Below are 13,356 nucleotides of genomic sequence, written 5' to 3' on the forward strand. Positions count from 1 at the left end.
CCACCACATCCCAAAGGTGCTCTAATGGATTGAGATCTGGTGACTGAAGAGGCCATTTGATTATAGTTAACTCACTGTCATGTTCAAGAAACCCGTTTGAGATGATTTGATCTTTGTGACATGGTGCATTATCCTGCTGGAAGTAGCCATCAGAGGATGGGGACACTGGTCATAAAGGGATGGACATGGTCAGCAACAATACTCAGGTAGGCTGTGGCATTTCAAACAATGCTCAATTGGTACTTACACAACAAAGTGTGGCAAGAAAATATTCTCCACATCATTACACCACCAGCACAGCCTGAACCGTTGATAAAAGGCAGGATGGATCCATGCTTTCATGTTGTTTAAGCCAAATTCTGATCCTAACATCTGAATGTTGCAGCAGGAATCGAGACTCATTAGACCAGGGAACGTTTTTCCAATCTTTTATTGTCCAATTTTGGTGAGCCCTTGGTGTAGCCTCAATTTCCTGTTCTTAGCTGACAGGAGTGGCACCCGGTGTGCTTTTCTGCTGCTGTTGTCCATTTGCATCAAGGTTAGACTGTTGTGAGTTCAGAGATGCTCTTCTACAGACCTCGGTTGAAACGAGTGGTTGTTTGAGTTACTTTTGCCTTTCTATCAGCTCGAACCAATCTGGAAATTCTCCTCTGACCTCTGTCATCAACAAGGCATTTTTGCCCACATAAGTGACGCTCACTGGATAGTTCCTCTTTTTCTAAACATTCTCTGTAAACCATAGAGATGGTTGTGAGTGAAAATCCCAGTAGATCAGCAGTTTCTGAAATACTCAGACAGCCCATTTGGCACCTACAACCATGGCACGTTCAAAGTCACTTAAATCACCTTACTTTCTCATTCTGATGCTCAGTCTGAACTTCAGCAGATCGTCTTGACCATGTCTACATGGCTAAATGCAACAAGTTGCTGCCATGTAATTGGCTGATTGTGTTAACGAGCAGTTGAATAGGTGCACCTAATAAAGTGGACAGTGAAACTAAACATACAATCTAAAAAGCAATTCAGGGGACCTGTAATCACAACTCAAAACATTTTATTGAGTTTAGTTGACATTATAAATGTTAATTACATTAAGTTAATATTGTGTATATTTTAAACAAAAATTTCTGAGTTAATTAATTAAAAAAAAAAAAAAAATTAAGTTGTCTGAAATGGTCTAGATAACTTTGTAAATTGGGGAGTGGATTTGTACTTCCCAGCATGATTTGCATTGTACAGGATACAAGTTATTTATAAACAAATAATTGTTTAGTGTATGCATGGATAAATTGTTCACAAAATCAATAACATCCATTTAGTAAATAACTAGGGTAAAGTTTAATTTCATGCTGACTTTAAATATAGAAATTTATATAAAAAATATTTGTATTTAATTTTTTATAGAAATTTTAAAACAAAACTATGCATTTATTGGGAATGGAAGGTGTTCATTTTGGGGGAAGAAATTGGTCATTGCTGTACATAGAGTACTAACCTGGATATAGAAGGGTATTCCTGCACTGCGGCGGGTAGCACACAGTTTAGAGGAGGGGTCACTGGATTTTACTTCCTCAAGAACCTCCTTCAGCCAATGTGATGGCAGCTGCTGGAGTGTAGCACTCCCACTCCTGACACACACACACACACACACACATACAGATTACAGAAAAACCCACATAATAGCTTGTTGTGGAATTATGAACAAGACATTGGCTCCCATGACTGTGGTCCTCCAAGTTTATGTGGTTCCCAGTTTCTCTAAGGCATTTTTGTTTACTTATTCTCAGATGTGATATTATCCACGGTTTTCAAAGCAATCTGAAAATCAAATCACATCCAAATGTGATAAAGCAGAGACTATAAAATATAAATGAATTTGAACAGTCATTTGAGGAAAACGGCAAGCTAGAGCCAAGTTACATTAGAGCAGAAAAGTTGTGAGGATAAACATTGATTCTTTGTGGAGTCTGTTGTTGTCAAGATCCAGTGTAGGACCATATGACACTTTCAGATACAACAGTATGAGAATTACACATCACTTTTAGGTCCTATTAGCCCTGGGATATACACTACCGTTCAAAAGTAAAAAAAAAAAAAAAAGTTTATTCATGGATTCATTCAATTGATCAAAAGTGACAGTAAAGATATATAAAATCTTACAAATCATTTCTATTTCAAATAAATTCTATTCTTATGAACGTTCTATTCAAAGAATCCTGAAAAATTGCATCACAATTAACACAAAAACAAAGCAGCACAACATAATATTGATAATAATAAGAAATGTTTCCTAAGCACCAAATCAGCATATTAAAATGATTTCTGAAAGATCATGTGACAAAAAAAAATATTTAAAAAAATCTTACTACCTTCAAACTTTTGAAAGTGACTGAAGCAAATGCTACAGTAAAATGATTGTTCAGCTGATTTCTTATTCACGCTGTGATTAAGAAAATAAATCTGAAAAAATAAATAATTTGAGGAATCATTCATGTCTGTAGCACAAATAGAACGGTACGAGATGCACAACAAAGTTTAATACTTCAGGTTAAGAGTTTATTCAAATCCCTATTCCAAAATATGAACAATAATAATAGAGATGCTTGCCTAAGCAAGCACTGTAATTACACTGCAAACCTCGGATGAATACACACACACAAACACATAGCAGGAGCTGCCCAAGCGTGTGCAGAACGCCCACTTTGAGAGCGGAGAAAAATGCGAGGCTCTCGTTATGAAAAGTACCGTTATACCAGACGCGCTGGACCGAGCAGGCCAGATCAAACAATCCAAACCACACAGCAAGCGCCTACACACACACACACACACACCTCACTCAGTAATACACTACCCCAAACACAAGGCAATACCTTCAAAAGGCAGCCGATGAACGCCCCACAATCAACACCTCGTAACGGGCATAGCGGTTGCCGGTGGAGGCGTGTAATCACACAGCAATGCTTTTTCTCCAGAAGCACCTCTGAGACTCAATACAGCCACAACTGTTAATACAGGCCGATCCACCAAAAAACACACACACTACTGCTTCCTCAGGGATTTCAAGAAAAGTTGGCATCTCAGGACTAATCATATGTTTGCACGCACGTTTTTGGGTGTTTTGAACCTTATTGATAGGGATGCCAGAAAAATGACAGGAAATAATAGGGAAAAGAGACAAACCAGACTCAAACCCAAATCACCCACTTGAGCACAAAGTCTCAAAGGCTATGCATAAACATATTTACGAAACGGGTCTGGCTTAATTATGGTGTGTAATACCCACTTTCCAATCCAAACAATTAATTCCTTATGAAATTGTTATTATAAGTTATTATAAATTATAAGTTTCATCCATTTTTACTCATTGCATATCCTGTTTCACTTTGAAATAAGTAACAATAAGAAATACAATGAATTGTGAACAACATGGATTGAACTTCTATTCTAGTTTGTGCTTCTTACATTCTTAGATATCCAGCCCAAAAACTCCTCTGCCCACTTAAAAGCCCACAATACACCTGCTTTCCACCATTTCTCATAACCTGGAGAGATTGAGAACACTTTTAGCATAGCGATTAACAGCAAATACTAACTTGTGAAGGGCAAAAAACTAGTTGTTGAGATTTATATAGCACACAATAACCAAACTTGCTTTCAAATTTAAGTTGTACATCTTGATAATGTAAGGGAGTCACTTATGTTATTGTCAACAGAGAACACTCCCTTTTATAACCAAACTGAGTATATTTATCATTTATATTTATTTTTTTATCAAGTCAAAATTAATTTCTATAGCACATTTAAAAGCAACAGAGTTGCGCCAAAGTGCTGTACAACAAAATGTCGAGCATATAAAAAGAAATCATTCAAGGAAAACATGCAGCGTACAAAATATAAACACATTAAATAAAATACAATTAGAAAACTTCAAGATAAAACTCTTAAACTACTCCTAATCAAAAGCCAGAGAGAACAAACAAGATTTAAGAGCCGATTTAAAACTGGCTAGTGAAGGAGCAAACCTCTCATTTACAGGCAAACTGTTCCAAAGTTTAGGTGCTGCAGAAGAGAAGGCCCGACCACCCTAAGTTTTACAGTGAAAATGTGGGACTGTTAAGAGAAGCTGATTACTAGACCACTAGAATCACTACTGTCAGTTTTAGCTGGTAGATAAAATTGTGTATCATCAGCATAGCAGTGGTAGGAGATCTTATATTTATTAAAAATGGGACCCAAGGGAAACATATAAAGTGAAAAGAGAAGAGGGCCTAAAATGGACCCTTGGGGCACACGCATAATAGGGGAACCGACGAAGAAGAAAACTCACTTGCTCACTGAGAAGGTTCTGTCTTTGAGGTAAGAGTCTTTGTCTTTGAACTGCAGGGCAACACCCTGAATACCCACCACCTTTTCCAACCGATGTAACAGAATACTATGATCAATTGTATCGAATGAAGCGCTTAAATCCAATATTAATAACTTTATCACTTCTAATAGACCAGACAACAGCTATGAGTTTTATTTTTAGCATTATTTACTTTTTACTGTTATTACTTCCTATTTGTTAAGGCCCAGTCTTCCACTTTTCATCAGAATGTGATTGGCAAAAGACGTCAATTTATGGGTGGAGAGTATACAAGTTTGTAGTAATCTGCTCACCAGTACTTCTTCCTCTGGTGGAACGTAGTTCTCCCGAGAAGTCTTTTTTCTTTAAGTTTGTTTATTATTTATCAACATTCATCAACCCATTTGATTATTATTATTTTCTCTTTATTGTTTAAATCCCTAGACATGGTGTTATATATCATTAGAACTTTTAATAATCATTAATTTAGAAATAGATCATTTTCTGCATAAATAAATAATCTTGCAATTCAAACAATTCGTTTGCATACGTGATCCTCTTATGTGATGGTTGAGAACGAGCTGCCATTTATGTATGTATTTATGAATACAATGAATGAATACAATGCCAATGTATTTGGTCTTGGCGGAATAAATCTACTACACTGATTCTACTTCAGAGCAAGTACCGAGACTTGCTACTGCGAATACCTTCACAGACATGCTGTGAGCATGTAAGACATGCTGCTGCTGCTGCACATGTAACAGACATGATCTAACCCCGTAGCAGATCTATACTAGGGGTTGAACCGACTAGTCGATTAGTCGTCTAGTCGACCTTAATGAAATACCGCGACGCTTTAAGCTTGACGTCGACTAGTCGCGTTGATCATGTGACACTATGATTGCGCTACTTTTGATACTAACATGTTGCTGACGACAACAGATGAAGAGCCCAGAGGGTCATTGCAGCAAGAAAGCAGCATTGGTCCATCAAGTGTGTGTAAATACTTTACTAACCTAACACTAGATATTGTTGAAAACGAAAGTAAAAGCATGACGCACGCTTCCTACCGGAAATGAGAGTTCAGTATCTTTATTAAAATCATTAAAACATTTTTTTTTTCATTTATTTATTTAAACATATTAGTGATGTAGCTAATTCACCCGCAGTTAATTGGAATATTGTTTTGTAGGCTATTACTTGGATCTGCGCATCACTAAGGCACAGATATGAATTTATAGCTTTTTTTCCTTTTCTTTTCATCCTAAATGATGATGTAACTGCAGGCTGTTTACACCAGGGCACTTCATGTGTTTCTGTGATCTGATAGCTATATCCGATCGTGAAAAGACCAGGTGTAAATGCCCTCCGAAACGCACTCGAGACGGATTTAAATCCGATCGCTCAAACCGCTTCAGGAGGAGGTCTGGGCCGCTTAACAGACGAAACTGGACAAGTGTAAATGCATCTGGTTGTTGAAACCACATATGTAAATTGGACTTCTCCCAACAATGCTAAAAATAAACGTGTGAGAGCGTATTATAGCGATGAAGCTATGGCAACACGCATCGCCGCATATGAGCAGCTCGAGCATCTATTCATCAAGCCAACGTGCAAACTATCGCAAATCAAAGTGAAAGTAAGTCGCAGACGCTTAACACACAATCATCTTCATTAAAAGTAAGGAAACAGAAATGATCTTACCAGTGCTGTCTCTCTTATTGCGGTCTTTGATTTTGAAATTAGCTGATGATCAATAAAATGCAGCTCATTATTGTTGCTTTCGGTGACGTGAACTCCGTTAAATCTGCATAGCGCGTTGTTTGAAGATCGGATTTATATCTGTTTTGCGAAAACATATTTATGTGACCAGGTGTAGGCTAAATGGCATCGTTTTGATAAATCAGATCAGTAAAAAAAACATGAAGTGACCCGGTGTAAACAGCCCCATTATGAGCTGTCTGTCAGCATCTGTATAATTTTCTGTTAATTAATTGCAAATTGTGGCATGTTGCAAAGCAGTCCCATCTCTTGTGTTTTTATGAATGACGTCATCGACTAGTCGACGTCGACTCGACTTTGATGTCATAACAGTCAACTTAAAAAAATCTGAAGTCGTTCAACCCCTAATCTATACAGGTGGTGCTGGGGAAGGGGGAGGTTTCTGAAAGCGCACTGCAGACTGAAACAGCAAACAATGACAAGTATTTGAATGTTTGAGCAGCAAGCTCATTGGCAGCTGCTTGCAAAAGAAATCAATCAGCTGTGTTATTTAGATAACGACATGATTGCTAACAATAAGTTAAAGACCTATTAGCCTGCACCATTCAGAGTTTCATGCCAGAACTATGTAATACTGCAACAAACTAAACCAAAAATAGAAATATAGCCTTGCAACTAACTAAAATAAGTTGAATTAAATTTATTTGAGCTATTTTAATGTATCTTTAATAGTTTTTGTTCTAATTAACGATAGCAACACTATGACCGTTTTTATTTCATGGAAACAAAAAAAGAGAACTGCAGAGGTTAATTAAATTTACAAGAGGCTCCCTCAGCAACTACACAACAGCAGAACCGATCTGATGTCCTTATTCATGTCACTGTTGTGAAAGCGAGCGAGTCAATTTCCTTAACTTCTGCACAGAGGCCACATTCCAAAGCTCATTAAATCTCACATTTCCAGATGTTAACAGTTTTCAAACTTCCTGATTATTTGAAGCTTGTTTTCCACCCAGCAGCTGAGAGGTAGCAGGGATGGAGGGGGCTGGACTCATTCAGGTATGAAACGTGGTTGCCAAGCACAACATTAGGGGCTCTGGTGTAGCAGTCCTCATGACTCCCTCATCTAAAGACGCACACTTGTTCTGTCTGAGGCCTTTGGGTTGAAAACATCTTGAATTTATGTAATGACAAGGGAGCTATTTTACAGGACAGCAAGTTGACAAGTCAGTATGTGTGTTTTCATCATTATTATATAATTGTTGGGGTCAGTCAAACAATCTGATAGAGTTTGATCTCTCACCTGCAGAGCATCTCAGTGAGCCGAACAAATCCCACATAGGCCAGTTCAAACGCCCCCCTGTGACGAGACTGCAGCAGCTGCTCCCGAAAGTACTTCCCCACACCTTCCACCTGAGAGAAACACAGACAGACAGATTGACTAAATGGATATGTGAAGACACTCAAATTAAAAAGTTAGCATTTCGTGCATACCGCCAAAATAAAATATAGTAGACATCAAAAATAAAATCTAGATGGACACAACTGCTTTATATCTGGTCCAACTTATATTCTTATGGGTTCGAAAAAATTCACTCAGGCAGTCAATTAACTCCATATTAAAGGTGCCCTAGAATGTTTTTTTTTATTATTTTATAATGTTTCCTGGGTTACCCTTATAATGTTAGTATGTTTTTTAGATAAAAAATAATCATAATTTAGAAATAAATGGCATTTTTCCTAGCCTGCTTTTAGCCTCTGATTTGAACACTCTGTTTGAAGGGGCGTGTCTGCTGTGGGATTCAGTGTAACCGCGGCCACTGCTGTGATTGGCTGACATGCTTGCATATGAAATAGCTACGCATTACATGTGAAACTCTCTCCCAAATACTTTTACTACAGCTATTATACGTTTTTACTATAACAGCTATCGAGATTAACGAATCGTGAGAAGTTTTTAAAGTATTTAGATCTATTCCCATCACATAAAATGTTGCCATGATGAGCATTGAGCAGATGACAGTGTGTTGATCGCGAGAATGAAGATCTTATCATTGCAAAGCAGTTTCTGCACTCTCTCTGCTTTCACCAATGCAAACACGATGATGTAAATACAGTAAGAGCTTCGTTGTGCAGTAACGTGCGTCATTGATTTCATAACGAGTTTGGCAAGTGTCCAGATAAACTCGCGCTGTGTGGAAAGATTGTTCTTTGATCGCTTTCTGTATATAATTTGTTCACAATTTAAATACGATTATTTTTTTTATCCTACTAAAAGAAACGATGTGAAGTTGATATTTTAGTCACTGGCTTGACTTACTGATGCATAAACAGTATTGAACGATTTTGAGAGAAAGATTACCTGTCTGAACTTGAACAATTACACATCAGAAAGTGTTGCTTGGTAGCTCGATCCAAGGCCAGCTCTGTATTGGCCCAAGTTGAGGAAACAGTCGGTGAAATGTTTGGAAATTTCCAGAGAAAATAAAATTAACCCATTGTTTCTTCAGAGGCTCAGATGAAGGAACTAAAAAATACTTTTGTGTTCATGTGTACATCCACACTGAGCAACTGCCATGCTTCGGCTGCGCAGTTCCGCCTGGCATTGAGGGCTGGCATTATGCAAATATTTGGAGGCGTACATATTAATGATCCCGACTATTGCGTCACAGTCGGTATTGTGTGGAGAACCGACCGTTTTTCAGGGGTGTTTTTCATAAACGTGAATTAAATGAGAACGCGAAAACAGTCCAGTTTGAGATTCACTCTATGTCATGTCCATGCACTGAACTCTTGTTATTTGACTATACCAAGGTAAATTTAATTTTGAATTATAGGTCACCTTTAATGTCTATGTATTTAGAAAGCAATGTAATTACATATACAGCAGTGGCCAAAAGTGATGCCCGACCTAGAAAAATTCCCTTCTTTTCACTTTATTCAAACTTATTACATTTTCTTTTTTTCCTATTTTGTATGCATGATGTGAAGTTGTGCTTGGAGTATAAAACTAATGTATGTGTTTCAGGTTCCAATTGTATCATTCAACATGATGCAATGATGACACATACCAAGCTTGCAGTCATTATTCCCAGTCTTTAATTCAATAAATCACTATGTGGCCAGTATTAGCTATAATATTAGATGTTATTTTGGAAGGAGCTGTTCCTGCAACTATATTGTTGAAATGGCTAAGTCTGATCGATCGTTTTTGGATATTGCTCACATGCAAGATGTGAAAGGCCACAATGTCCACAAAGCACAGTGACACCACTACCATGCAGAATGTAAAGTCCTGTGGCTGGTCAGGGAGTTTTGACAGGAGGATGAAAATCAACTGAATGTGGGACCACCTCAAAACAGCTTCTATAGACCTGGATGAGATTGTGAGGAACCCATTTAATTTTGAACTCTATCCAACAGCTACCAAAGGCTGGACTGAGAGGTTGTGTACCAGTAAAGAAACCATTTATTAGTTGTATCTAATGCAAAAAAGCACCGTGCATTTGCCAAAGAACATATGGACTGAAGTGTGGAAGATTGGAGCAATGCTCTGCAGTCCAACAAGTCAAAACAACCTAGCATTGGATGGTGGCAGGTGTGTTCATAGGAGAAACTGCAGTGATTTAATGACAAATGCAATCGTGGTGCCATTAAGCACGGCAGGGGAAACATAATGGTATTGGGGATGCATGTCTGCAGCAGGTGCTGGAAGGATCTACAAAAGATCTAGGAAGTTGCTGGCACTTTAAAAATGGACCAATATTGGAAATCCTGATGAACACAGTCAAGTATGGAGTTCAAATGTGTATTTTCCACAATGATAACGATCCCAAACACACCAGGATTGCAACAAAGATGCATGCAATAATTACTCAGTTTTTTTGTGTGTTTTTTTTCCCACAATCCAAATTCAGAAATTTGAATTTAAATAGCCCCCTCATTTTATTTCTGAATGGCAAACATTCCTGCTAACAAATAAGCTTGGTAAAATAGATACTGTACTGTACATGTCAGCCTCTGCTCCAAAATCAACAAAATAGCTCAACAAAACAGTGGTTAAGGAGCAACTGTTTACTCCAAACGCTTTAGCTTCAGTAGGACTTTATTTAGCCAAACACTTTCTATTTGCAACTTCACCCGCAAATCCCCCTCCCCCACCTGACCCCAAAACCACTACCACCAAACTTTGCTTACGCTCCACGTGCACCGAGAAATTTCCCAACCCGACCAGCTAATTACTGTCAGGGTCAGTGACCTAAATAGCAGCTTTTCCTGCATGTCTAACACTAAGAGGGGTTAACGCAAGTCTAATGCTGTTGGTCTTGATTCCAATAACTCAAATTCTGGTTGAAATAGCTATTGAGAAAGAAAAGAAATGCAATGAAACACCACAGGGAGTGCAATCAAACGTGAGTTCACGAGAGCACCACGACGCATGCGCTAGAACTGAGAAGATGACGCACATGACGTCCTGACATAGCCGGAAGCGCTACACTGTCTGTTCACAAGCAGAGGAAGACGTGCGCTGTACATAAAACTGTCTTCGTAAACATGTCCGCAGATTTCGCCGTAGATGAAGAATTGAATTTGTTTAACCAACCTTACTTATTCGAGCCGGATACATTTCCTAAATCGTTGCTACACGACTAGAGAAAAATAAAAAAAAAGTCTGTTGTCTTCCCTTTTGGCAAATAGGTAGGAAAACTGCAACACCCATAATGCCCCGGGCATGTTGCCGTCGAAGGTCACTCCCACCATTCTGCTATGAATACACCTGACCAGAGTTAAATACCGCCTTGCTTTAGTAGGAAATAATACTTAGCAAACTTTAGTTATAATGGTGTCAACTTTTAGTTACAATGGTGTAAAACGTTGTCACATACAGCCTAGGTAAGAAAGCTGTTGAAATAGTGCTCCATTTTTACCTTAATGCGGTTTAAAAAGCAGACAAAGTACGATACAATTTTCAATAACTGTTCTGTTAATAACCTTCTGTTGATCGGACAGTCCGTTTGCGGGGATACAACAATGCGGAAGTATAATCTGTAGTATTCACGAAAGCCCTGGAGCTGTCAAAAGTCTTTTGCTGACAAATAAATATGAAATTTTTAGTTCAGGTAACACAAAGAACGAGTAAACATTGTTCATTTACATATACTACACATTGTAACAATACAAAGCGGGTTGAAAATCTGCAAAGTTACACTTTAACACTAACAATGTTTCAAACAGTCTCTACCAGTCGATCTACGAACGCCGATCCAAGCCTGCTGTTCGCGCTCACCTTATCACAACTTATAGCTCGTTCACATCTCACCAGCGCACTTGAATCGGCGTTCGTAGATCAACTGGTAGAGACTGTTTTTCAAAGATGGCTTCTGCCTGTATACGCGAAGTTGACTGTATGTATAAAATATCTTCTTATTAAACTGTCTGGACACTGACAAAGTTCTCAATGCTTCGGTTTGAAGGTAGGGACCCTCATTATGCTACCGTGCTAGTGTGGGGCTATTTTGAGCCTTGTTAGTGGTATTAACAAGCAATTTTTATTTGTCATTACTCCATGCCCAATATACTAGCGTTATACTAGCTTTATAGGCTAAACTGTTTTTAGAGATAAAACTATTTACATTCGATAATCTTGAAAACAAATCTCAGATAACGGTTGACTAGGTAACAATGTGTAATTAGACCAAAGGTTCATTTTGCGCCGGAGTTCTCCTTTAAATATCAGCTCTAGAAACGTTTCAAGCTAATGCAGCTAACTAGTAAACGGAGTACAGCACTTAAACTTATGACAGCCACTGGATTATAAATAATTAGTCACAACTCTCTCAGCTAATGCGGAGTTCACACTGCACGATTTTAGGCCCGATTTTTACTCGCTGACAAATGCCCGAAATCGGAGGCAAATTAGTGCTCTATCCAAACTAAACATGCAAAAAGATCTTGAGACAAATGTGTAGGCCCTTAATTTCACACCAACGATCTACTCAATAGAAACTGGCAGATTTGACTGTAAAGAGCATTTGATGGTCAAATGACCGGAGTACGACTTATTTGGGTACCACAATGATGGTGAAAAGCATCCCCTACTGAGAAGCGGTCCACTCTTAACTAAAGGAATAATACACCATCAAGATGTGACTAACTGCTTGCAGTTGCCATGGCGCCTCCACAGTCTGAAAACATGTGCCGTGTTTCCACAGCGACGGAAGACATAACAGGATGCAGGACACACACGTTTGGGAAACAGAACCTTCACTATCATAAACACACGCTCGGTCCGAACCCTCTGATGAAATGCGGTCTGGAAAAAGATGTTGTATGAGGCATAAACACAAACCGCAAACACAAGCCATGTGGACCCCGGCAGCATCGTTAGATCATCCTTTACATAACAGGCGAATATGCCATGGTAACCACACCAGTGACATCACTGAATAACTTCACTCCATCTGTTAAAGCACTGAAGTCATTTTAGCAGGACAGAGCGGTGAAAATAACAATCATACTGACACATTAACGCGTTCACCGAGGCCGCTGGCTGATCAACACGAATTCCCAATCTGAAACCTTCGCACAGATATCAAGTAACAGCTCTAATGATATATTACTTCAATACTTCAGCGCAAAAGATGTTGCAAGGTCTGCTCCCTCCCTTGCTAATTTCTGGATTTGGAAACTACAGCGATCTATCAAGAAAACAAAGTGGGAACATTTGATCAAGCTGTCTGGCCTTGGCCGAAGTTACGCTCTTAGCTTAAGACATCAAAAACAAATTTAAGAGTTTAAACCATCAGCCCCTCAACTGCTATGCAAAATCTGCTCTCCACAGGATGTTACAAAGTAACCTTAAATGAACCTAAGAAGAATCTAAACTTTAAACCTTAATATTTTCTTCTGAAGGCATACAATAGTTTTGTCTGAGGAACAGACTGATACTCTACTATACCTTTAAATCTCTTTTTCAATTCTGCATTTTCACTTCATTAGTTAGAAAATACAGTGCTTAACAAATTTATTAGACCACCTGTCATAATAAAGAGAAAACACAAAATATTTTAGGAATCTGTTAAAAACTTGTTTAAAACTAAAAATTGTATTGGGCAAATAAACTGAAACATTATTCACACAAAACCAAAAACATGCAATATTTTTATGCCATCCTTTGGCCTTGATAACAGCTTGTTTTTATATGCAGTACTTTTCCAAAGTCTCCGCTGTTATTGACTTCCAAATAGTTTCTAGTTGTTCCCAAAGACATGCTTTTGGTTAAACTT

The 13,356-nt window shown here is 38.3% G+C and overlaps 1 protein-coding gene across 3 annotated transcripts in view; it reads right to left on the bottom strand.

The window, feature by feature from the left end:
* The window catches only part of thada (THADA armadillo repeat containing), a 117,675-nt gene that overhangs the window by 78,134 nt on the left and 26,185 nt on the right, over positions 1-13,356 (bottom strand). For all 3 annotated transcript variants that reach the window (XM_056272475.1, XM_056272474.1, XM_056272473.1), the window contains exons 22-23: positions 7,374-7,483; positions 1,496-1,628 (exon numbers count right to left, since the gene is read on the bottom strand). In XM_056272475.1, the coding sequence (XP_056128450.1) occupies positions 1,496-1,628; positions 7,374-7,483 (243 nt within the window). The remainder of the gene's footprint in view (positions 1-1,495; positions 1,629-7,373; positions 7,484-13,356) is intronic.

This window comes from Rhinichthys klamathensis, unplaced genomic scaffold, assembly GCF_029890125.1.
Source record: "Rhinichthys klamathensis goyatoka isolate OS25496 unplaced genomic scaffold, OSU_Roscu_1.1 h1tg000338l_1, whole genome shotgun sequence".
Classification (NCBI taxonomy): domain Eukaryota; kingdom Metazoa; phylum Chordata; class Actinopteri; order Cypriniformes; family Leuciscidae; genus Rhinichthys; species Rhinichthys klamathensis.